Here is a 25667-nt window from a genome sequence, read left to right as displayed (position 1 = left end):
CTAGCCAGCAGCCACCAACCGAAGGCCCCCTTTCCCCCATTGGATATCATTGGGCCTACCTACCTCTGCATCCGGCCGGCCCTGCACTGCTGGGGTGGAACCGACTGTACTTACCTGACCCTGGTGGACACCTGAGTCTATACCAGGAACCTTAACTTCACCAGCCAAGTACTCACCTGGAAAGCGATAATTCACTTACCTGCCATTGGATAACATTGACCCATTTTGACTCGAACATTTTCTAAGTGTGAAGTTTTGAAAACTGCAAATATTCATATAAAATCAGCCGACTTCCGAAGTACTCACCTGTGAGCAGGGAAGAAGCCAGTACTGTACCTTGTAGCCCAGTACTGAGACGCAAAAGTAATCTTTACCGGGTTTACTAGTAATCTGTATTTTCTCCATAAGAACCCATTGTCTGCTTTTCTATGACATTTCTTCTAAGTGCCTACTTTTGAAAACTTCAAATATTCTTTAAAAATCATAAAAAATAACGCAATTATCTACCTGTTTTAAGTTCAGACCCCAGTGCTGGCCCTAGAATCCCAGTACTGGATTACAAAAGAAACGCGATCGTACTTTACCTGCAACCTGAATTTTCTCCCATTGAATAACATTGCCAGATTTCCCTTGAAAAGTTTCTAAGTGTGAACGTCTAAAACCGCTTTATATTCATGAAAATTCACTACAGTACCTATAACGTGTTTGCTAATCTGGTTCCAGCTTAGACCCCAGGACTGAATATAGGATCTTGTCCTGGAACTACTAAAGTAATCTGTACTATAATCAACTGTACTTTTATGGTAACAATCCATTGAGCTCAATGCTAAAATGTGTCTAGACTTGAGTTGCCTTCAGCAACTCCTGTACCAATTGTGTTCACATACTTTATTGCTTCCTTGCAAAGTAATTACATGAGTGCACTCATATCTAGCAAAGTATATTTTTATGCCTGTTGGTTCTAAAAATAAAACAACTATATCTTTGGATATAAAAACCATTGGCCTGGAGTTCAGTCTTTGAGTGTGTGAAATCCTTTGCTGACTGAGTGTGTACATCAAATGCTTTGCACTGCCCTCTGGTACTAACTTACTGCTCGACCAAGCTACCACTTTTGAGAGTTAGGTCAGTCCTGACTTTAACCTCTGTTATACCTTTGGGGTTTGTGGACTCTATACACACTGTACTTCATTATTGTCCAGTGTATATATAGAGCCACTTTCTCACAGAGGGCATCTTAGAGATGTCCCCTGAAAACCTAACCTACAATCCACATCTAGACTGAGAGGCTGCCTAGGCTGCCACACAGCGAACATGTTGCTGGACCCCTGGGTGGAGAGCCCCCACTCTCCTGGGCCTGCAACAATGCACATCCTGGGCGAGGTGCGAAGTGTGTACAACAAATGCTTTGCACTGGCCTCTGGTACTGCCTTACTGCTCGACCAAGCTACTACTTTTGAGAGTAAGGTCAGTCCTGACTTTAACCTCTGTTATACCTTTGGGGTTTGTGGACTCTATACACACTGTACTTCATTATTGTCCAGTCTATATAGAGCCACTTTCTCACAATAACTGCTACATTAACCCATTTCATTCTTCCCAGACATGCCCTCAACACAAGTTTGGATGGCTATCTGCAAAAAAAAGGAGCATTATTCAAATTCATAACTCTACAAGCATGTTTGTGCTACTTCTGTCCGACCCTTCCCAGAACTTGTTCTTTTACAGCCTTAAATAATATTGGCCCTTCTACTACTATTCCCTGTTTACAGTCCATATACTTCTGTATATATAATCCAGATTTAGATCGTTCAGTTCGCTCTGTTCTTACACTTAACACCAACTAGTTTGCTTAGACATGAGATTATTTCCCTCTCTGTATTCAAGACTGGGCTGAAATACTATCCACTCCATCTTGATTACCAATAAACTATGTAGTTTATCTGCCAGCTTGCTCACCGCACCTTGACACACACTGCATCTTCTCATCCCGGAGTAAATATGCATGTCCTGTAATTCGTATGCTTAATAATTATTAGTGATGTCTTATTACCTATCATCTTTTGCCAAGATCACCAAATGTTTGTCTAATGTCCAGAACTGTCATTTGTACTGAGATTTTGCTAAGTACAGTTTGAACTAACGTGTGCCGTGTTTTGAAGCTTTTTTTCTCGCACTGTGCTGATTTTCTTCCCCACTGTTTATTTTTCTAATTTTTTCTTTTATACTACAGGAAAAAGCCGGTAGCAAACTACGCCAATGCCCAAACCAGGCAAAGGAAGTCGTACAAGAGTACATTGCTGGTTCTGACAGTGTTACAGAAGACCATGCAACCAGGGATTATGTTGTCATGAGAGCACGTGTGATGGCAGCAAAGTCAGTTTACTTAACATAAGATTTTAGATTTTGATAAAAAAAAAAAAAAATCAAAGTTGAAAATATTGAATGCCAAAGAGTAAAATCTGAATTTCTTTTCTAGGCTTCTGGGAGCACTTTGCAGTTGTGTGTGTGATCCAAGTGTAAATACTGCCACGCAAGAAATCAAACCTGCTGATTCACTCGCTCAATTATTACTTTTCCATTTGAATTCTAAATCTGCTTTACAACGAATAAGTGTTGCATTGGTAATCTGCGAGTGGGCTGCTTTACAAAAGGTATTTGTAGAGGTTTTTGTAATATGTACAATTTGTTTTACTTGCAAACATTGTTCAGTTAAGATTCTCTGCACTGCTTTTGTGAACACCAGCATTAGTGCTCTTAACTGTCATAGTATTTTGTAAAGAATTATGACTTGAAATTTTGCCAGCTCTGAGGTTTGTTCCAAACTGATGACTATTTACCCAGGCATTGACTTTCTAAAGTTTAAATAGTTTTTTTTTCCAATCTGGTGTTGTTATCGTAGTGTTTTCAATGGTCCAAATTGAATTGAGGGCCTTCCTAACAGGACCCAAAATGCTGCAGCATGTATACCATCCGATATACCAGAGATTAGCATGCCCTGAAAACATTACCAGATTACAGTTGTATAATGCAAATCACAAGGCCATCTACAAGAAAACCCCATAGGTCCCAGATCCAACAATTCGTTCAAGGCCCACCTCAGGGGATGAGGTTGGTGAAATGTTTCCTTGCTTTTTCCGCTCTCACGGCAATGGTGAAGAGGATTGCCAGACACTTTCTTCTTTCCTTACTGCAACATTGATACAACTCCCTACCAGAGAGAGTTAACTCTTAAATCCCTACATATTTCTATCTTTGTTACTGAATGTCATCACAACAAGCTTCTTCAATGGTAGCTCTCTAGCTACCTGTAAGGAGCTCTCACACATGAGCCTACATTAGAAACGTTTTCCTAGTTGAATTATTTTATTTATACCAACATTGAAAAGCATAAAATGAAGATTTATTTTCAGACCTCATAAACTGATGTATGGAGTAAAATGGTAACATTTCCAAAATATTTTTAAAATGTATATTAGTGATACATCATGCAGCACTGAGGATATTATCACCTTGGTGCCATGTGCATTGCAGCTATGGCTGCTATCTATTAACCACATAAAGGACCTGGAATCTGTCATAATGTCTTCTCTAAGGAACAGATATTTCTGTTCCATCTTGATTAGTTCTCTAGAAAATGAGTGGGGAACTGTTTAGATAATGAGCCACCTCCATTAACACGACTGGGAATATTCTAAAGTTGAATCTAGTGTGGGTGTATGAACCAGAAAGGGCATTACTGAAGGTAAGTAACTCATTCATCTACGTTGATCAGGAACAGTGGTTGGTTTGAGTCACACCTTGATGGGATTTTAGCATGTTTGATTAACTTTGATTACTGCCTTTCAATGGGATGGTGGTAATTTCCTGCATGGGTTTGATTGATTATGTTTTGCTACTATGAAGTGCAAGTATTTACTTGTATGGCTTAAAGTCTATCTTTAACCCACTTCCACCTCTTACCTTACCTCCAGTTTGATTTCTTCTACTGTTCTGTTAGGCTCATTCATTCTTTATGTAGGTTTTGTTTAGCCGGGCCATTGTTGCATTATCCGGATAATGTCCTGAATTAAGAGTATATTTTTACCTTCCATTTTGTCCTTCTATACTTGCCATGCTCGCTTAAAGCCATGCCTCATAATCAATGTGGCTAATATTTCCCAGTGCGCTCGCCCTCATCTAGTTTTCTTGACAGTGCCCCTTCCCCTGCTAATGTACTTCTCTGTCTGCAATTTCTCTATATTTGATAATGGCCTCATTAATTTCAGCTAGGTCTTGACCTCTCCTCTCCTAGTTAGATCCTCTTCTATTGTCATCTGGTTTTGTAGTTTACTCAGGTGGGTTCTATCTTGACATTCATCCTATAGGTCTAATTCTCGGTTTGATCAAAACTATCTTGTAGGCCTGTTGGTCCAAGTATTGCCATATTATCTATGCTCTTTACACTTTTTGCCAATCAATTGTAGAGATACCTTAATTCATGTCAAGGAGTAATGCCTTCACCTCTAGTTCCTCTCTTTCTATTTTATGTGTTGCCTTGCAAAGTAGTTGCTCTACCATAAGTTTTGGATTATTTTTTTTGCATCAATTGTCGGTGTTGCTTATTTTTGATCCCCTTTCCCGTTGTGAGTATGCCTGCAGTCTCAATTAGCTCCTCCCCTTGCATCCAGCTAGTTATTGGGGAGCCGCAGCGCGAGGAATACCAGGCAGGTGAAAACTCTGTGCAGTACAGTGGTCCTTTTCAACGCTGATACCCCCGGAGACAACCTGGATGAAAGTGGGGAGTAAACTTTGACCCTGGGCTTGCTGGAAGTCACGTCGGAACACCGAGGTGGACTACAAGTCCCAGGATCCTCTACCTGCCACCACCTGGCCCGGGAGCAAGCCGCGCCCTCACCTCACAGCTGCTTAAAACGACCTCGCCGCTCCCGCTTCGCGGGAGCCGCAGCGCGAGGAACACCAGGCAGGTGAAAACTCTGTGCAGGACAGTGGTCCTTTTCAACGCCGATACCCCCGGAGACAACCTGGATGAAAGTGGGGAGTAAACTTTGACCCTGGGCTTGCTGGAAGTCACGTCGGAACACCGAGGCGGACTACAAGTCCCAGGATCCTCTACCTGCCACCACCTGGCCCGGGAACAAGCCACGCCCTTTTCACCCACCCTATATAACCATCCTGCCATTCCCGCGACGCGGGAGCGCCCGGGAGAAGCCCGGGACAAGGGCGGGCCGTCTGTGGCCGTCTGTGGCCGTCTGTGGCTGGCCAAGGCTGGGCTGGGACACCCCCCTGTCATCTGTTACTCACGGTTGTAAGGGCTGGATTCTGTTAGGCTTAGTGTGTTGTTATACCCCAATTGTAACTACCAATGTCTACACGCTCGGGGAAAATCTTGAGGGGAGGAGGAGAGGTGGGGCCCAGTACCATTATAGGAACTATGGACCAGTTCATCACACGGGTAGCTGCAGTTATTGAGAAAGAGATTGTAATGACAGAGCGCCGCCTTTCCCAAGAACAGCTTCCGCCAAAGCGCTCTTCTCTGGGAATGCTAGCCCAAGCTAAGTCACCAGTATGCAGCTCTGGTGCCCTCAACCCCACCCCACACACATCCGACCAGTTCAGAATTGCCTCTTTGAGGGACAGTATTGATAGGCTAGAGAACCTGGTAGCTCAACCCATCCCCGCTCCTGTTGCTGGTAGTGGACTAGACTTGTGTTCCCAGGAAGCTCCAGCACCCTCACCACGCCCGGCATCCTCTCCTAGTGGTTCTGGCTCCCCATTGGCCTTATCGGTGATGGAAACCAAGAACCCTTCTCGCACCAAAAGGAAAAGGATTGCTAGCCTGCGTAAAGGTAGTTTCTTTAAATTATATAAGAGATCAAAGAAGCTTGGAGGTAGGGGTACAGGAAACGCAATGGTGGAGGGTTTTGTTAAGGACAACAACGATATTGAAAACCGGGGCAACCATCCCGGTACTAAAGTTAATGAAGCATGCCCCTCCAAATTGTGAACTGGGTGCCAGCCATGACCCGATAACACTGGCTCAAATCGAAAACTTGATGAACACACTACTGTCACCGATAGTTGACAGAATTAGGGGGCTAGGGGAAAGGGTGGACAGGTTTTAACAGACAACCCTGGATAACTTCTTCTCGTTGAAAACCCTTATCAAATTGCACTCTAGGATGAGGGAGGATGGTCAGGGAGGGGTAGCTGGTCAACTCCCACAACAACATCATCCACAGCAAACACAGTAATTCTACAGGCGTCTGAAAATGCTCCTGCAGTTTGTGTTGTGGATACCTCAGTGAGTACTACTCTGACTGCCCATGCATCCACGAGTATCCCCAAACCCCCTGAAGCCCAGGTGACGAAGCCTAGTAAGGCCAAGCCGCCGGGAGGGAAGGGCTCTGGCAATAACACGAGCACATCGAAGGGGAAGGGTTCTGGTAAGGGTCCTGATCGGGTACGTCCTGTCCCAACTTCCACTACTATAGCTGGGACCACCAAACCGGAAGGTTCTGTGCTAAAAACCGCCCCAAAGTGCCCCCCGGTTAATCTGCCCCTGATTGTCATCCCTATGTTGCCATCCTTACTAATGTACCAATCTTGAAGGATGGACAATACGAATCCCATAAAACACTTAAAAATAAAACCTTACACTGGCTAAAAACCAACAGACCACTTCCCAGGGGCGTTGACGGGCTGATCCTGGGAGTAAGAAGAGTAGGATGGGTGGGGTATGGCAAAAAGCAATTTGAAGGGGATTGTGTGATAGTTAATTTCAAAGACAGTAGAGTAGCACAAGTTATTTGTAACCAGAGGGATACAAATGGGGGTCCCAGCATTGGCGTAGTAGACCTGACTTATTTGTATCCAAGGCCTGCTGCAATCCCCATTTGTCCATACCCTGATGGGGGATGGAGTAGTGGTCCATCTCACTTTGGTAAACAAGCGGGCCCTCAGTCCCACCCATGTACTATATGGCCTGGATTGGAATGGAGCCCTCTCGGATACTGAACCGACATCCACAATGGGGAGGCTACCTGGGCACAGAGCATGGGTAAAGTTGGCGCAGCCCTTAAAGCATCAGTAGTGGGCAACATCCTGGTCGACAGCCCAATGCCACCTATTATTGTACTTGGGATAACGCGTCCCATGGGAGATCAAGCAGGGGCAGCGAAACAGGAAGCCAGGATCAGTTGGAGGGTAGAGATGGCCCCGTATCCCGCGGCGAGAGAGCTGCGGCGGATCCAGTCTTAAGGATTTGCTGCTGGAACGTCACGGGTATTGAGAGGAAGTTGGGCCTGCCGGATTGGAATACCCTCGTGGAGGGTTATTCCATCTGTATTTTCCAGGAAACCTGGTGCAGGGAGCCTTGTCACAAGGTGGGTTACTCAACCCACTTTGTCCCAGCTGTTCCCTCGGTTGCAGGGAAGGGACGCCCTTCGGGTGGTCTCCTTATCTGGGTTGGAACTTCCCTAGAGTGCAAGGTGGAGGAGCATCCTACTAACTCTCCCGACCTCCTTAACATCACCCTAAAGGATTCTAGGGGTGTCCTGCTTTTGGACATCTTTAACATCTACGCTAGAGGAGCAAAGGGTGGTACACAATCTGCCACCATTGCTCTCCTAGAGGATCTCCTTAGGTGGCGCGCCCCTGGATCTCACATCCTGGTGGCGGGTGACCTTAATTGGACATTTGAGCCCCTCGATACGGATGATGTATTAGGCACAGAAGAGGAGGACTCGAGGCGGGGGATTCCCGCTCTGTTCTTGCCCCCATCAAGAGGTGGACTCAAGTGGCTCTACAGATTAACTCCCTTAATATTGTGGTAAATAAGTTTTACCTAATCAGTTTTTCCATATAATTTTCAATACAAGACAGCTCATTAAAATGAGAGGCAGAGTCCGTGGTATCTGAGTCATACGGGCTTTAATATTATGCTTCGAAGCAAAGGATATCGGGTTCCATCACCACGCAGGTTCAGGAAGGGACATTCAACGTATTATTAACATTACACATTATATATAGTGAATCGTTACACATGAATCCAATACAGTAGGCGTAACAGGTGAAAAGAGTGAGATAAGAACACATGTGCGTAAGAGGAGGCGTGAAAAGAGGCGTACACATGGGCGTGCACTGTACATGTCAGAGAAACGTCACAAGGTACGTCACATGTAGGTGGAAGCAAAGTGAGAAGTTGCAGGATCAGCAGAAACCCTTCGCCTATATGCGCGTGCAACCAGTATGACGTGAAACTGGGGGCTTTGACTTTAGCACTAGTGGAGGAGACTGGTGTCTGGAGTGTCAGGGCAACCTGTACCTATAGCATATCTGATATCTGTTGTTTGGAGGATGTAGTGTCTGAAACAAAGGTCTCTCAGGCAGGGGCCTTTCAATACCGAATGCTAGTGCATGCATACGTGTCTTGGTGCAATGAGCGGAGCCATGGGCCTACCATGGTAACGGGTTCAGTAAATCACTTGCAAGGAGGACAGGAAGGCCGGGCCCTTTGCTCTGCAGCCGGGGATATGTTTACCCATTTCACTAGACTGGAATGTGTTTTCGAGGAGGCTGAGCAGATACCTGTAGGCAAAACATGAATTTGGCAGGCAGTCCAGGCCGAGCCGGGCACTGCCGCGCTGGCAGGAAGTAAGGCAGGGGTCAGGGATGCGTGCAGCTTTCGGAGACAGGAGAGACGAGGCAGAGAGGCCTCGTTAAGGGCCTAGTTTGACTGAGTCAGAAAACATGGAGAAAACGTGTGCGAATTTCAAAAGTGCATCACATAAAGACGGTTGCACCGTATGCTTAGGAACATAACTAACAGGACTTCTTGGTATGGTTGGATAGCTAACATGTTAAGGATGGACGCAAATGTATTTGCGTCTCTCTAGCATGAACAGAACGAAAGTTACACGACATACAAGGAACATGGGTGCATGGATAGGGTGCGAGTTGGGGGACACTTTGGCTACCTGAAAATTTCTATTACCTCATTTCCTCCTTGGACCCTACTACACCCTTCAGGATATATCTATATTCATGAGACCATCTATCTGTTCATAGAGCATCATTTGTTCATCTTTCTTTATTCGAGAACGGGAACGTGTACTTGGACGGGGAATACAGACTGTGGCGCACAAGCCGCAAATCGCTGGCCCACATTGCAGACAGAGACAACAACTGAATACTATGGCCAATATTATTCCTAGGAACGATAGCAATTTCCATCCCCAGGCGGAGACCACACTCCAGAACCAACCGGACCAAGTCCAGGAGCCTGGATTCTGATGCATCTGATGGGCTATTTCATGAAGCCGAGTTATGGCCTTATACACAGATGGCGCGTTATTTGGAATAAAAACACAACAACTGGATCCGATGACTCTACAAGCCCCGCCCCTATCTGCCAAGATGACGTCAAGGACAAGGCGATTTTGAGGAACAACAAGTCTCATAGCAGACTGTTCCTCTGTTAAGTTACCTAGGGCAGAAGTAGTTTCGTTCACTACTGCTTCAAGGATTCTGGTTAATTTGCGTATAAGTTTACTATTTGAGACAGTGCCTAAATAAGGAAAGAATCCTTTATTGAAGTCTGTGTATTGTTCCCATGTAGTTTCAGTCTGATCGACTATTGGGAGATCTCTTTTCTGTCTAACGTGAGTGAGGCGAGAATTTCTATGATAATCAGATGGGGCTAGAAAAACAGGTGGCAGTAGGAATGCAATAAAACAAGTACCATCCCAGTCTGGAGGTAAACGTAAATAGGCAGTCTGACCACAAATGAAATAGGAATGTCGGGAAGCTTTGAAAGTAGACTTGCCTTTATCACTGAATTCGACAACAGTATCACAATCACTGTGTCCTAGATGTACTGAACCAATTTTTCTGACACATAATTCACCTTTTACTGGTAAAACTGTAATAGACGGCAAGTCCGAATTAGTCTCGGACTGGACGTTCAGGATCATGAGGTTGAGGAAAAAGTTACCCAGTGCATACACTTCATTTTCTAAATCGGTCCCAGTCCTTTGTGGGAGACCATCTGCATCTGGGAAACATGCTTTATTAATGACTGTATTCAGGTTTCCCCATATCCAATTGCCTTGGGAAACTTTGGACTTACTATCTAGGGAGGACATTAAAGTAAACAATGCACCACACGAACCATTATGTGTGAACGGGTAAGGAAGAGGGGCAGAGCTCCCTTGTATTTCTGATAGGGAGGGAGTCGGCCACATATCCAGCAATTGGTGGCATTGCTGGTTTGGTGTGAATGATGTAACATACGGATGAATGTATTGTTGCGCATTGCTAAACGATAGGACAATTCGTGGGGAGGCAGGTCTCTGAAAGTGTGCTCCACAGTGTCATTTGAATCAAGAGGAAAAAAAGATGTGTAACATTAAACTTATACAGATTATCGTAAGACTCAGAAGAAACATTGAGATCAAGGCAATGATGCTACCGCTGTGCAAAACTTTACAGTGTTTTTTCCATTTTTCGTTTCGCCTATTTCTCTGACTACTGGGGTCTATTCTATACATGTCAGAAACCTGTCTAACCGCTTCACCCAGGAGGGGACTTAAACAATTAAACTGTCTGACTTACTAGACCTCAATTTTAGTTTGTACTCTTGCTGAGGAGTTAATTCTAGCAGGGGGAGTTTAGTATCAGTCTCTGGAGAGGGAAAGGGGCAGTCCTTAATGGGCAGGTCTGGGCACAGTCCGTGAATCTTTTTTATATGGCTCGAGTGCAGCCATCCCTTCCTCCCCTCCACTTTAACGGCAGTCCTTGTAGATAACAAAACCAACTTCGGCTGCTTCCATCTAGGTTCCAGCGGACTCTTCCGATCGAAATTCCGAATCAGTACGAGTTCTCCTGGGCGGACTTCATGTGGCTTTACTTGGGTGTTGTCCGGAAAGGCAGCCGCGACCTGTGAACGACAAGATTGTAGTGCAGACATCAATGCAGCCAAGTAATCTGTCAGCATAGAACTATCAACATCTGTGATCTTACGGGGCATAGGCGTCCCCCACATATTCGGAGGCCTTCCAAAGACCACCTCATACGGGGATAGCCCTGTCCTAGAATGAGCTACCATTCGCATGTAAAAGAGTGCAACTGGCAAGGCAACTATCCAATCTACACCTTTCTCGGCACAAATTTTGGCAAGACGGGTTTTCAGGGTCTGATTGTGTCTCTCTACGAGACCTGCGGCTTCAGGATGTCGGACACAATGGAACTTCCACTGGTAACCTAACAAAAGTGAAACCTGTTTCATAAGCTCGGACGAGAATGGCTGTCCATTATCAGAGTACACGACACGGGGCAAGCCGTATCGTGGGAAAAATTCACGAACCAGCTGCTTGGCAGTGGTCGGGGCAGTGTAATCTGGGACTGGATATGCTTCTGTCCATCGGGAAAGAGCACATACGATTACGAGGACATACTTGAATCCTCGGCATCGGTCCATCTGGATATAATCCATCTGGAGGACTTCAAAAGGATGGTCAGGAGGATGAAATCCACCCTGTTCCACGGGGACACCTTTTCCTGGATTGAACTGACAACAGATCATGCAAGTACGCACTTTCTGTTTTGCTGCTGCTCGTAAGTGTTTGTTATACCAGAGGTTCTGTAAGCTGTCTAACATGGCTTTCTCTCCTAAGTGTGCTGGACTATGTGCTGTGTTAATAATGATTTGAACCATGGAGTCGGAGAGGAACCATGTGGCCCTTCCCTTCGTCATCCATCCCTGATCTGTTTGGATCCCTCCTTGTTCAGTCTGGTGTAGCATGTGTTTGTATGTCGAGTACATCTAGAATGGGATCCTTAACTGTCAGGCAATGTGTCAAAGTAGTCTTGGTCATGTCAGTCGGGATTACTGTCTGAGCTGTGAATTTGGCTGTACGATCTGCCAGGTCGTTACCCTGGGAAATTCTGTCAGTGACTTTGGTATGTGCTTTGCATTTCATAATGGCTATGGCTGTAGGCAAGTGTATTGCTTCTAACAGGGCTTGAATGAGGGGACCATGCTGAATCTTGGTACCGTGAGAAGTTAGAAAACCTCTCTCTTCCCAAAGGACTCCGAAGTCGTGTACGACTCCGAATGCATATTGTGAATCAGTGTATATGTTTACTTTCTTGTTCTTGGCTAGTATACATGCTTGAGTCAAGGTTATAAGTTCCGCAGCTTGAGCAGATAGTGTGTCAATACGATGCGTATCTAAAACTTCAGTTTCAGTGGTCACTGCATAGGCGGCCACTAACTCTCCTGTGTTTGTTCTCATACATGAACCATCCACGTAAAGTGTCAGGTCAGGAACGGGTAATGCAATGTCTGTCAAGTCTTGTCGGGGCTTAGTTACTGTATTAATGACTTCTACACAGTCATGTGGTGTTGGATCTGTTGTACTCGAGGGTAACAATGTGGCAGGGTTAAGTATGTTGCAGCGTCTGATTTCTATGTGTGGCTGGAACAGTGTCAGTTCATAACCTGTCAGTCGTGCTATGGTCAAGTGCTGAGTCTGGGTTCGGTTCAGAAGTACTTCCACGGAATGTGGAACCTGTACTGTCAAGGGATGTCCTAACACTATTGAATCGCTTTGTCTGATAGCTAGAGCTGTTGCTGCAACTGATTTTAAGCACGCAGGCAAAGCCTGGGCTACTGGATCCAATGTACTGGAAACATAAGCACATGGCTTATGGTGTCCTGCTTGATCTTGTGTGAGAACGGACAACGCTGTGCCATCGCGTTCTGTGACAAAAAGTGTAAAAGGTTTGCTGTAACATGGTGTCGCTAGAACTGGTGCTTGACATAAAGCTTTCTTCAAGTCATTAAAAGCTTGTGTATGTTCCTGAGTCCAAGGGAGGACAGTCGAAGTCGCTGCCTCCTGTGTTGTCAACTGAATAAGTGGCTTGGCTAGAAATGCATATTGGGGAATCCATTGTCTGCAGTATGAAGTGAGGCCAATAAAAGCCCGTACTTGGGTTGTGGCAGATGTGCTATTACTGGATACGATCTGGTGTCAACTGTCTCCCCTCCTTGGACAGCAAGTGCCCAAGGTATACCACTTGCTGGGCACAGAATTGGAGCTTTGAAGGGGACACCTTGTGCCCCTTGTCGGCAAGGAAAAACAAGACTGTCAGTGACGCGCTCTCGCAGTCCCGTTCGGTCCGTGCTGTGATCAGTAGATCATCAACGTACTGTAGTAGGGCAGTGTCAGTAGGCATGTGAATACTGTCTAATTGTCATTTCAGGGCTTGGCTGTAAATACTGGGACTTTCTGTGAACCCTTGAGGTGCACGTGCAAATTTAAAACTTCGGCCATTTAATGAGAATCCGAACAAATATTGGCTTTCCGGATGAATGGGAACACTAAAGAAAGCGTTCTTAAGATCAATTACAGTAAAGAACGCTGCTTCGGAATCAATGGCAGTCAGTAGTGACGAAATATCTGGGACCACTGGGTACTGTGGTACTATGCATTTGTTGAGTTCTCGGAGATCGATCACCAGCCTATAGACTGGAGGTGCATTTGGGTCAGTTCGTTTAAGAATCGGAATGATTGGAGAATTACATACATTGGAGTCAGTTTCTACGACTACTCCCTGGGCAATGAGTTCGTCAATTATTTTTAATAAGGCTGTTACAGCCTCGGGGGGGCAATTTGTATTGTCGGATACGGGGTAGTACAACACCTTGTTTGAGGGTGACACGATAGGGAGTAATGTGCATACAACCTACATCAGTTGGACCTTGCGCCCACAAATGCGGTGGAACATTTTGCAATCTGACATCAAAATCTCTCAAAACATAGTGACCCTTAAAGTCACGTAGGAACAATCTCACTCCTTCCGGAGAACAACATATAACAGCTCCTAGAGCTTTCAGTGTTTTAATACCAAGCAGGTTTTCAGGACATGATTTGGTAAGCAATAAATCTGTGGTACGGGACAATGGACCAACTGCAAGGGGAACTGGCTGTGATACTTCATTAACAATAGGTTTTCCTGAAAATCCAAGGGAAACATTCTGTGAGCCTGAGAGGGGTGCCCCTGGAACCTCGTCATGACTAATGGTAGTTCTGCTCGCCCCTGTGTCAATCAAAAATTTTCTGTCTTTCCCTAATACCTGACTATGTACATAGGGACCATCTTGATCTACAGGAACCTCGATAAGGGGCAAGCCAACCTCCCTCTCTAGGCTGTTTCATGTGTACTGCTGATAATCGGGGTAATTTGACTGTGCATACTGGTACATTTGTGACGTGACATGTTGAGTTGCAGCAATAGGTTGGGGTTGGGGTACAGCTACTGTCTGTTGCTGTACGTGCTGTGAAGGTTGCGGATTCTGTGAAATATTCTGTTGAACGTGTTCAGGTCTAGGTGGACGTGGTCTTTCTTTAGTTTTGCCTGTAGCAATATTGTGTCTGAGAACGGCACAATCACTTATAAAGTGACCTGGCTGCTTGCAATAATTGCAATTACCTTTAACTGGACCTGTAGAATGACTAGTCTGTGTGTTCTGCGTGTACCACCCTTCTGACTTTTTGCTGGTACAGACTGGGCAACTAGTACTTTCATTTTCGTGTCTTTCATGCGTCTCTGTTCATGATCGTGTTCTTCTCTAATTCTGTTCTGGTGGTACTGTAACATCTGTAACATTTGGGAAGGCGTGTTAGCTTGCCATGTACTTTCGACTTTCAATACTCTGTTTTTGACCTGGGGCAAGGAATTCTCGACTAATTTGGTCACAAAAAGATGTGGAAAAGACTCGCTACTTGTTTTCAGGCCACTATTGATAATGAAACATTTCTCAAATCTCGAATAAAAATCACTAGTGTCTTCGTCTTGTTTTTGTTTGCAGGCTGAGATCGCATCCCAGTCTTCCTTTTTAACTGTCAATAATCTAGGCAAAACCTGTACTAATAATCCTGGTAATGCTTTAGCTTTATCCCCAAGACCGAGACCTGGGGTACGTCTATTTACCTCGTCTTCTAATTCAGCCCAAATAATCTTTTTATCTCCCACCTCCCATTCTTTTTCTTTCAGTTTTTCATATATCCCTGCTGGCAACAATACTTTTAGCATTTTAAGAATATCGGGATAGGTATAATCTCCCATAAGTAACATGTCTTTTAATTCACGGTGGAAGCCTGCAGGATCTTTATCGTGACAAGGTACAATCTTCTTCATTTCCAATAATTCCATTTTAGTCAAAGGAGTGTGTACGAACACGCGTTCAAGTGAATCATCTGGCTTCCGAATTGGATGTACTTCTCGTAAGGGGTTCTGTCTATCTAAGTGATATGGCTGTCTTACTGGGGGTGGAACGGAAACAAGACGTGGAGTCAGGAAAGTTCTATATTTGTGATGTTGTTCTAAAATGATATCAATTAGATCAGTACCAATGCCTCTCCATCTTCTCAGGAGTAAATCTTGCAGTAAATTATACAATGGACCTGGATCGGATTGCTGATTTTCATATGAAGTGATGAGATGTTGGGTCATGTATATACCAGCTAGTCGCTGTTCTTCTGGAGTAAGACTTAAAAATGTTTGCACTACTAAATCATCATTATATATACTGTCATCCCCAGCCCATTGGACTGCTGACCGGGCTAGTTCCTGATCACGTAGGGTATTAAGTTCATGATAACCTATTCTTTCTTTCAGTATTGTATCAGTACCTTGAAAAACATGTTCAAGAGAACATTGCTCTGGTATCGGGGAAAGGAATCGTTTTTTGTTTTCTGCACGAACGGATCTGTCATAAGTTCTATCAGAAGGATACTGTTTAGGGAGTTTCACTCTACCTACGTACGCTATTGTCCCCGGAGTCTGATTCTCTGCCGGTGTTTCTATTTCTTCTTCCTCTGAGGATTCATTCTTGTCTGACCCGGCTTCCTTTTCAGCTTTCTGTCTAATATGTATTGCTACTATTTCCTTACGAATCTTTCTGGACATGGCATCTATACACGTTTGTTTATCATGTTTACAGTCTGCAATATTTTGACCCCATTTTGTCAGTACATCCATTTCTTCCTTTACAACACCTGTCTGATCTTGTTCTCTTATTAAACAATTAATCAAGAATCGTAATATAAAACCCTGTGTCTCAACTTTCTGATATGCCATGGCTTCACGAATACATTCTGGTCTTTCACCTGTCCTAATAAAATGATATATTTTGTCTAGATGTTCTGGCATTTCTGGTAATAACATCAGATAATCTAACACGTCGTAGACGTAACAAAGCTAACATCATGTCTTTTGTCTTGCCTGGTACTGGATCATATCTACAATCAGTAAGATACTGTTTAAGTTTTTCCTGAGGCATCGCTTTCGGAGTACGCTGTGATGCTAAGTCTCTCATTGTCACTCGATGTAATTGGGGCGGGGTGTGATATGGGCCTCCTGCGGCACCTCCTGAAGCAGAACCATGGGCATGACTTGACGTCATGGTGTGTGGGAGCGGTACATGTGTCGGGGACTGACTCTGGGTCGCATCTGTCGAAAAAGGATTTTGAGGGCCAATAGTAGGGGAAGTGACAGTAGGTGCGGGAAGGGAATCTTGGCGTGGAGGGGTCGTGACTAGAGCTGCCGGATATTGCTGCGGTCCATTATTAGCTGGTTGTACGGGTACATTGGTATACTCTGGAGCTACATCATCTAAATAGGAAGAAAGGAAAATGTCTGCTGCGGTCTTTTTGTGACGGAGTTGGGTCGGGACCAATGGTGGTGGCAAGCTACGGGGTACTTCCGGGGTCGCCTTGGACAGGCCCTCGGTTAACACTGGATACATGCTTGTAATGAGTGCATTTCTTTGACGGTCTAATTGTTCTGATCTAACCTGTTCTCCTTCTATTAACTCTTTTTCTCTGGCTTTTTCGGATTCTTCTCTACTTCTCTCGGCTTTCCTGAGTTCTTTTTCTGTTCGCCTATGCGATTCTTTACGCCACAATTCTATGGCATCCTTCTGAGATTGTCTGGATTTCTTTTTCCATAATGCTTCTTCTACTCTCATGATGCACTCGGCATCCCATGTCCCTGAGGCAGGCCATCTAAACTTCTCTTCCAGATTCTTGGTATATTCCACCCATAAGTCTAAATACAACACAGCATCTAAGCCGTGTTTGTGGTACATAAAATATCCTGGAGTGTCTCTAGGGGGGTATGAACTGCTTCTTCTAGTATCCCTTTTCTAGTACCTATCTGACGTAATTTAGAAAACAACTGCATGGCCGAATTACTTTAAACGTAGACACAGTAAAACACAATAATGAATAGCGAAACAGTCACTCATACCACAACATTAAAACATATTGCAAACAGGTTACCTGGTACATAGAAGACACATAAGAGCCAAACGGAAAACGTGAGTTGCAACACTAGATACTTGATCACAGGATTACTAGACTAGATGTACTGCTAAAACAGTACAGACCGGTCCCATAAAGAGACACGTCGGACCGTATCCACCTAAGTGAACACGTACGGACCAGGCCTGTGTACCCAGACCTGTCTTTACCGAGCACAAATTAATGAACCCGTCTAGATGCGTTCCCAACAACGGTACTCACCGGGAAGCAAGAAACTGAAGGCCTCGGAACGGAAACTGGACTGGACTGGACTGCGTCAGGTGACGATTCTCCTACGCATGCGCTTCGGAACAGGTGGGCCGCCGGACACCTCGGACCTTGCTCTCTCGACTAGGGCTCTGGTCGGGATCCTCCGCATTCCTCACCGCCTCGTCTGGACGCCGGACCGCAGTCTCCGTCTCCCTCGTGGACCCGAGGGAAGATAGCGGGAAACCCCGCAACGTGCACGGCTTCCGTCGGGGTTGTGGAAGGGGGCAAAGGCCGCGTGACTTCACCGGCGTGTGGGGAAGGGGGGGTCCCTATTCGGGCGCCAAATTATGTGGTAAATAAGTTTTACCTAATCAGTTTTTCCATATAATTTTCAATACAAGACAGCTCATTAAAATGAGAGGCAGAGTCCGTGGTATCTGAGTCATACGGGCTTTAATATTATGCTTCGAAGCAAAGGTTATCGGGTTCCATCACCACGCAGGTTCAGGAAGGGACATTCAACGTTTTATTAACATTACACATTATATATAGTGAATCGTTACACATGAATCCAATACAGTAGGCGTAACAGGTGAAAAGAGTGAGATAAGAACACATGTGCGTAAGAGGAGGCGTGAAAAGAGGCGTACACATGGGCGTGCACTGTACATGTCAGAGAAACGTCACAAGATACGTCACATGTGGGTGGAAGCAAAGTGAGAAGTTGCAGGATCAACAGAAACCCTTCGCCTATATGCGCGCGCAACCAGTATGACGTGAAACTGGGGGCTTTGACTTTAGCACTAGTGGAGGAGACTGGTGTCTGGAGTGTCAGGGCAACCTGTACCTATAACATATCTGATATCTGTTGTTTGGAGGATGTAGTGTCTGAAACAAAGGTCTCTTGGGCAGGGGCCTTTCAATACCGAATGCTAGTGCATGCATACGTGTCTTGGCGCAATGAGCGGAGCCATGGGCCTACCATGGTAACGGGTTCAGTAAATCACTTGCAAGGAGGACAGGAAGGCCGGGCCCTTTGCTCTGCAGTCGGGGATATGTTTACCCATTTCACTAGACTGGAATGTGTTTTCGAGGAGGCTGAGCAGATACCTGTAGGCAAAACATGAATTTGGCAGGCAGTCCAGGCCGAGCCGGGCACCGCCGCGCTGGCAGGAAGTAAGGCAGGGGTCAGGGATGCGTGCAGCTTTCGGAGACAGGAGAGACGAGGCAGAGAGGCCTCGTTAAGGGCCTAGTTTGACTGAGACAGAAAACATGGAGAAAACGTGTGCGAATTTCAAAAGTGCATCACATAAAGACGGTGGCACCGTATGCTTAGGAACATAACTAACAGGACTTCTTGGTATGGTTGGATAGCTAACATGTTAAGGATGGACGCAAATGTATTTGCGTCTCTCTAGCATGAACAGAACGAAAGTTACACGACATACAAGGAACATGGGTGCATGGATAGGGTGCGAGTTGGGGGACACTTTGGCTACCTGAAAATTTCTATTACCTCAATATGGAGTTTGACTTGAGGGCAGTCAATGGGAGGTCCAAATCAGATTTGAAAGGGGCCCATACCTACAACAGGCCAAATCGTACATCAAGAATAGATTACATCCTTCTTGATGTACGTTTATGGGGTTATCTAAGGGATATGGAGATTATTTCGACCATTGAGAGTGATCACAACCTCCTCTCTCTTGTTCTTTCTCCCCAGTGGCTTAAGGGAAGGAAGAAATCCCTCCCCCATATGGCCCCCAATCCCCAGGCAGTTGATATCTCTATCTGTGGTCGATGGGAAGTGGGCTAAATTTACCTTATCCCCAGAGAAAGTTGCAGCCGTAGGGTGTCTCCTGCTTGCAGCTTCGAACAAACTAGACCTGTCTTCCCAAGTCCCTGGAGAGGTCTTGTTGACCTTCTGCAACCTAAATAGGGAATTAAGTAATCTATTTACTCTTCCTGGTAGGTGCAAGGGAGCTCACAATAGGGAGCGACCACTTACCAAACAGGGTTGGTATACAAAGAAATGTAGGGCTATGAAAAAAGCCTTGGTGGGAGCAGTCAAATCCAAATCCCAAGTAGCTACCAGGCTTGCAAGGAAGGATTATTATCGGACACTGAAGGCAGCGAAAAAGGAGTGGGAGGAAAAGTTCTGGGCGGACCTCTTGGCAGCTAGCATAGGAAGGGATGCTAGGGGTTTCTGGAGCCTGGTCAGGAATAGGGATAGGCCGGTAGCCACGTCGGTCACATGTAACATTCCAGCTCAGAGTTGGTATAGCCACTTTGAGGCCTTGTACTCCTTACCTGGCGGGGCCAACAGCGATTCTCCATCCATGGTGGTCGAGGCAATGGTTGACCTCCCCGATGCCTTCACCGCTAGGGAGGTCGAAACTGTAATAAAAAACCTGGTCCCTCTAAAAGCTGCAGGACCAGATGGGATTCCTGGCGACCTGATACGAGCCTTCCCCAAGGAATGGGGTAAGTTGGTCGCCTCTCTACTGAACGCAGTTCTGGGGGGAGGTCCTGTACCCGACTCCAGGAAAGGGGCGGAGGTTGTCCCGATTTTTAAAAAGGTGTGTCGGGACAGCCCTGCCAACTACAGGCCCATTAGCCTCATAGACTCCTCCCAGAAGGTGGAAGGGAAGGCGATCCTGGGGATGCTTCTCCAATGGGTAGATGATGATAAGATCTTGTCAGACCTTCAGGCGGGTTTCCGGTCGGGAACTGGAACCATCGAACAGGCCTTTAGACTAATGCTCCTGCATTGGAAGGTGGTGGTGCTGGGCAAGGGCAGTCTTTACCTGGCCTTTATAGACCTGAAGACTGCCTTTGACCTGGTACCTAGGGAGGAATTGTGGAGGGTTCTGCAGACCATGGCGTTGCCCCCCTACTTATTGTTGCTCCTAACCAAACTACACTCAGGGATCTACGCACACGTGCGGTGGGGCACAGGGGGGAAAAGACTGATAGGATCCCGGTGTGCAGGGGAGTCCGCCAGGGATGTGTGCTAGCCCCCACCCTATTCTCCTTGTATGTGAATGGGGTGGTGGAGTATTTACAACAAGAACCGGCCGATGCACCCTCCCTGGCGGGCATCCGGATCCCTACTCTGCTTTTTGCGGATGATACTCTCCTCATTTCTAAGACCCCCCCAAGGTCTGCAAAAGCTTCTCGACCATTTCCAGGAGTTCTGTTCCCTGAGGGGATTAGTGATCAATATCGATAAAACCAAATATTTGGTCATGAATCCCCCGAGGAAACTAGGGCGTCCACCGGTGCTGAATAGCTGTCCACTGGAGAAAGTAGCAGAGTTTGACTACCTGGAAATCCGGCTTAGTGACTCCATGAGCTGGTCCCCGCACATTAACAAAATGTTACTCAGCCATAAAAGAACGGGTGGCGCGTTACTTAGGGAACACTGTTCTTCCCCCAAACATTGTATGGCCCCTGTTATCGACATATATAAAGCTAGAGGGGTCACCGCTGCACTATATGGGGCTGAGCTGTGGGGTACCTGTAATTTGGAGGTACTAGCCAAAGCGGAGAGCAAACTTTTGAAAGACCTAATGGCTCTCCTTATGAGCACACCCACAGTCCCAGTATTACTAGACTTGGGATGCAGACCGATTGAAGATCAGGCACGATTACGGCCCCTGTTGTCATGGGCTCGTTTGTGGAGGGTCCCTGAACTCGCCTCATATGCTGAGGGCCTGTCCGAGGTGATGGCCATGGGGGGTTGACATAAGATAAAGTGGTTGAGGGATGTCAAAAGCCTTTTGGGGGAGTTGGGATTGGGCGAAGCATGGGTTACTCGCTCCGCCCCACCCAAAGCCACCTTAAAGAAACTGTACTGGGACTGGGCCTCTTCTAAACTTCTTAGCAACCCACGACACTGTAATTCCACCGCAGCTTTCTTACAAATCAAAGACGTGGTGGCTTACGAATCCTAACTTGATTTGATTTCCATCCCATTTGATAGGGCTCTGTACTTAAGGTTTAGGGTGGGAACCCTACCAGTAGGCTATTTGACATCTAGATGGAAATCTACCTCCCAGCACTCCCCCTATTGTGCCCTATGTTCCTCGAGGGTGGAGACGGTTGCCCACATCTTTTTTGAATGTCCAGACTATTGTAACCCGAGAAAGCGCTGGCTTAAACCTGTGTGCAGATCACTTGGCACTCGCCAATTTACAGTGGCCCTACGCATTTTACTAACAGATACCACCCCCCTTGTAGTTTGTGGCGTTTCAAAATTTTTAAAATGATCTTGGTTGATCCGATTAAATAGGCTTTCTGTATCCATTTAATTTCTTTTTAACTGTACATATTTCCTTTTAATTGTACATATTTCAACGTCTTATTGTGTTCTTTATCTCATGGATGTATACCTATGTATATTTGTTGTATATCTTTTTTTAAATTTCTATTGTATGTACTGCTTTTAAGATATTTTTATGTATCGAAATAAAGCATATCAACCGAGTTATTGGTCTTTAATTTCCATACTAATAGTTTTGTGCCCTTGCTGCTTTTCATGGCGTGTCTCTGGCTGCTCTGATGCCGGTACTCTGTGAGGATCTATGCAGTATATAACATAGCGTCACCCGTTATGTCATTCCGTGCTGCTGTAAGATTTTTGCAGGGTAAACAAAAACAATTGGCCGGGCAGGTTAAGTTACAAATAATGCATCGCCTAGTCAAATCAATTACAAGGTTGGACAACCGTTGCGTTGAGTCAATTCTTATTTTATAGAGAACATTTTTGAGAATATTTTTATGACATCAAAAACCGTGAACTGTTAAACAAATACGTAAATACATTCAATACATTGAAATGAACATATCGAACAAAGAATTTTTGCAAACGAATTATCACATAAATAATCACATAGACAACTATACAATGCCTCAGCAGAATTAGTTTTGAGGCACCAGTCCTAGGTTATAATGAACAAGTGGACAAACTGATGGTTATATTCGCCTACTTGTCAATACCGACACAAGATGCATACTTTTAATTCATAATGGGGTACTATGACTTAGGAATAACACATGATGAACTAAATGATTGCAAGTGTATTGTTTAATTCCTATCTAGCCCCGTCTGTTTTGTATCTTGGAAGGAAGGTCATCGCGTTTCGAACCCAATTTGATTATGCAGGTTCTCCTCAGGACGCGGACTGGGGGGTCGCTGTCACTGTAAATAACAATTAAAAGATTGGTGTCAGTAAGGAAGCTGCCTCTCGGGGCCTCACCTCTACCAGACTCATACACTCTTGCAGTAAGTTTACCTTATTGATGTAGGATGGCCATAAGAAATTCATGCGCCTATCCCCATTGGCTGTTCTCTGTAAACAAAAATGGAAATCTCTGTTTGTGATGCTGCTTTTTTGTCCGAATTGTAATCCACTATTTAGCCCCTACTACTAAGACATACCTCAATAATGCGCGCTTTAGGCGGGAGGCGGATGCCGGGTCGTTAAGGTATTTTGTGTTCGTTTCTTTAAGATTTCGGTATGACCACTGTGGATGAAAGGACCTGACATTAGTGCCCCTCTCAGTATGCTAGTAAGTGCTTTGAACCATATTGTTGTTACACTTCCTACCTCAATGGTCGGAACGGGTTCAGCCTGGCTGCACACGCACGAAGGGCGGCAGCCGCCGCACAGGCTTGTTAGCTGTAAACAGAAACAAAATTTTTAAAATGGTCTTGGTTGATCCAATTAAATAGGCTTTCTGTATCCATTTAATTTCTTTTTAACTGTACATATTTCCTTTTAATTGTACATATTTCAACGTCTTATTGTCTTCTTTATCTCATGGATGTATACCTATGTATATTTGTTGTATATCTTTTTTAAATTTCTATTGTATGTACTGTTTTTAAGATATTTGTATGTATCGAAATAAAGCATATCAACCGAGTTATTGGTCTTTAATTTCTATACTAAGTTTTGTGCCCTTGCTGCTTTTCATGGCGTGTCTCTGGCTGCTCTGATGCCGAACTCTGTGAGGATCTATGCAGTATATAACATAGCGTCACCCGTTATGTCATTCCGTGCTGCTGTAAGATTTTTGTAGTCAGTTATACAGTGTGGTTGCACAAATCAATAGACATTTGCAAAAATGGAAATGCTACACCTCAGCCTTTTCCTGGATGAATAGATGTTTCTTAGATTTGATTATTGAAAAAACGCAGTCAGTCTCATACTCCCTGTCCTTGCAGACACCTTTAGTTCTGCCCATTCTTTAGTCGCAATATTGCCTGTAGCCTTTGTCCTATACAGAGCTTCATTACATAAAACTGCTTGGAGTATTTAACTTCTCCCTGGGATCCTGCACATTCTATTGAGATCCAAAGGATCGTGATGGCCACGCGCAGAAATGCTACAGCTCCAATTGAGTTCTGGCTGCCCAAGGATATTGAAGACTCCGGTCTCAAGCCCTGCAGCAGTCTGTTTTGTCCACGCCTCTTATATCAATGTCTGTTTTAATTTCAACCCATCTCTGCACAGGGAGCACGGATCACTTATTCCCACTATAGGTGCAGCAGCATCCCTGCTATCTCCCACTATGCAAGTTATTGCAGGGGCACGAACAGGAGCTCCACTCACAGCTGTCATGAGCCACGTTCAATGCTATGCAGTCCTCAAGTTATGGATGCAGTCCTCAAGTTATGTGCTCCCTGATGCTGAATTAGCACTGCTCCGGGAATCAGCAGTTAATATGGCTCTCCTTCGCCATGCGTCTAGTAGCAGGTTAAGGCTGCACAGTCCCAGCTCCAATTCCCTTACCTGTTTCAAGCATTACACTGTGTGCCTCTCCATCAACTCTGGTCTAAGTAATCCTCTATATATTTATTTGGGAGATTGAAGGTCGGTAACTGGATGAAAGATAGCTGCCTGAATCTCAACTCTGAGAAGACAGAGGTTCTCATCCTAGACCCCTCCAAATCCAACTGGGAAAACACCTGGTGGCCCTCTGCCATCCGGATTCCATCCACCCCTACAGGCCACGCAAGGAACCTCAGCATCATCCTCTACTCCTCCCTCACCATGACCCGCCAGATCAACTCCGTCACCTCCACCAGCTTCAACTTCCTTTGCATCCTCCAAAAGACCTTCATATGGATACCCCCAAATGCAGAAAGACTGTCACCCACGCACTCATAACAGCAGACTGGACTACGGCAACACCCTGTATGCCGGAATCAACAGAACTCACAACTACACAAGCTCAAACCATCCAGAACGCTACAGCCAGACTCATCCTTGGGACACCACGACACAAAAACATGACCCAACACCTACGGGACCTCCACTGGCTCCCCGTCACGAAGAGAGTAACCTTCAAACTTCTCACCCATGCCTACAAATCCCTCCACAACACCAGACCCAAATACCTAAACGAGAGAGTCTCCTTCCCCTGCATCCGCAGAAATATAGCTGGCGGACCTGGAATGAGCTCCCAGCAAACATCAGAGGCTCCCTGAACCTGCTCACCTTCAGGATGAACCTCAAGACCTGGCTCTTCAACCGAACTAGAGCTGTACCCCCCCCCCGCACATTGAGACCCTCACGGGTGAGTAGCGCGCTTTATAAACCCCTGGTTGATTGGTTGATTGAGTGATTGGTAACTGTCTGATTTTGAGCCCAGTCTATGTAGCATCACACCAGTGTAGCCATCTTCGAGTTTGACTATTTGGTAGCCAGACGTTTGTTGATTTTTTTAGGATAATGGCCGTCGAATCCTCTGCATTGTACATTTGAAAAATAATTCCAAATGGAAGAGGGTCCCCTTTTTTCCCCTCCCCTTTATCAAATAATATCTGGCAACTCTGGTTGGCAGCAACTGAATTTTTGTTGCTGCATAAGTTATACAATGAAATGAAGCATTGTTCAGCTACCCAAAGAAATTATGGAGTAGGTTGATCAAGTAACCCCTGCTTTATGCTCAGATACTGCTGTACAGTGCAGGAAGGCTGTACACATCTGGTTCAGTGGCATGGGGAGAGGCAAGGGCCTGCTCCCAGAGCCTCTTATGAATTGCTTAACACATGCAGGTCTGTTACATTGTGCAGTA

The 25667-nt window shown here is 45.4% G+C and overlaps 1 protein-coding gene across 2 annotated transcripts in view; it reads left to right on the top strand.

Moving 5' to 3' along the window:
• Positions 1-25667, top strand: part of BTAF1 (B-TFIID TATA-box binding protein associated factor 1) — a 1094445-nt gene that overhangs the window by 514356 nt on the left and 554422 nt on the right. For both annotated transcript variants that reach the window (XM_086922506.1, XM_086922505.1), the window contains exons 17-18: positions 2234-2376; positions 2480-2654. In XM_086922506.1, the coding sequence (XP_086778632.1) occupies positions 2234-2376; positions 2480-2654 (318 nt within the window). The remainder of the gene's footprint in view (positions 1-2233; positions 2377-2479; positions 2655-25667) is intronic.

Source organism: Lissotriton vulgaris, chromosome 5, assembly GCF_964263255.1.
Source record: "Lissotriton vulgaris chromosome 5, aLisVul1.2, whole genome shotgun sequence".
Classification (NCBI taxonomy): Eukaryota; Metazoa; Chordata; class Amphibia; order Caudata; family Salamandridae; genus Lissotriton; species Lissotriton vulgaris.
Note: the sequence above shows the minus strand (reverse complement) of the source record. Positions and strands in the feature narration are given on the sequence as shown.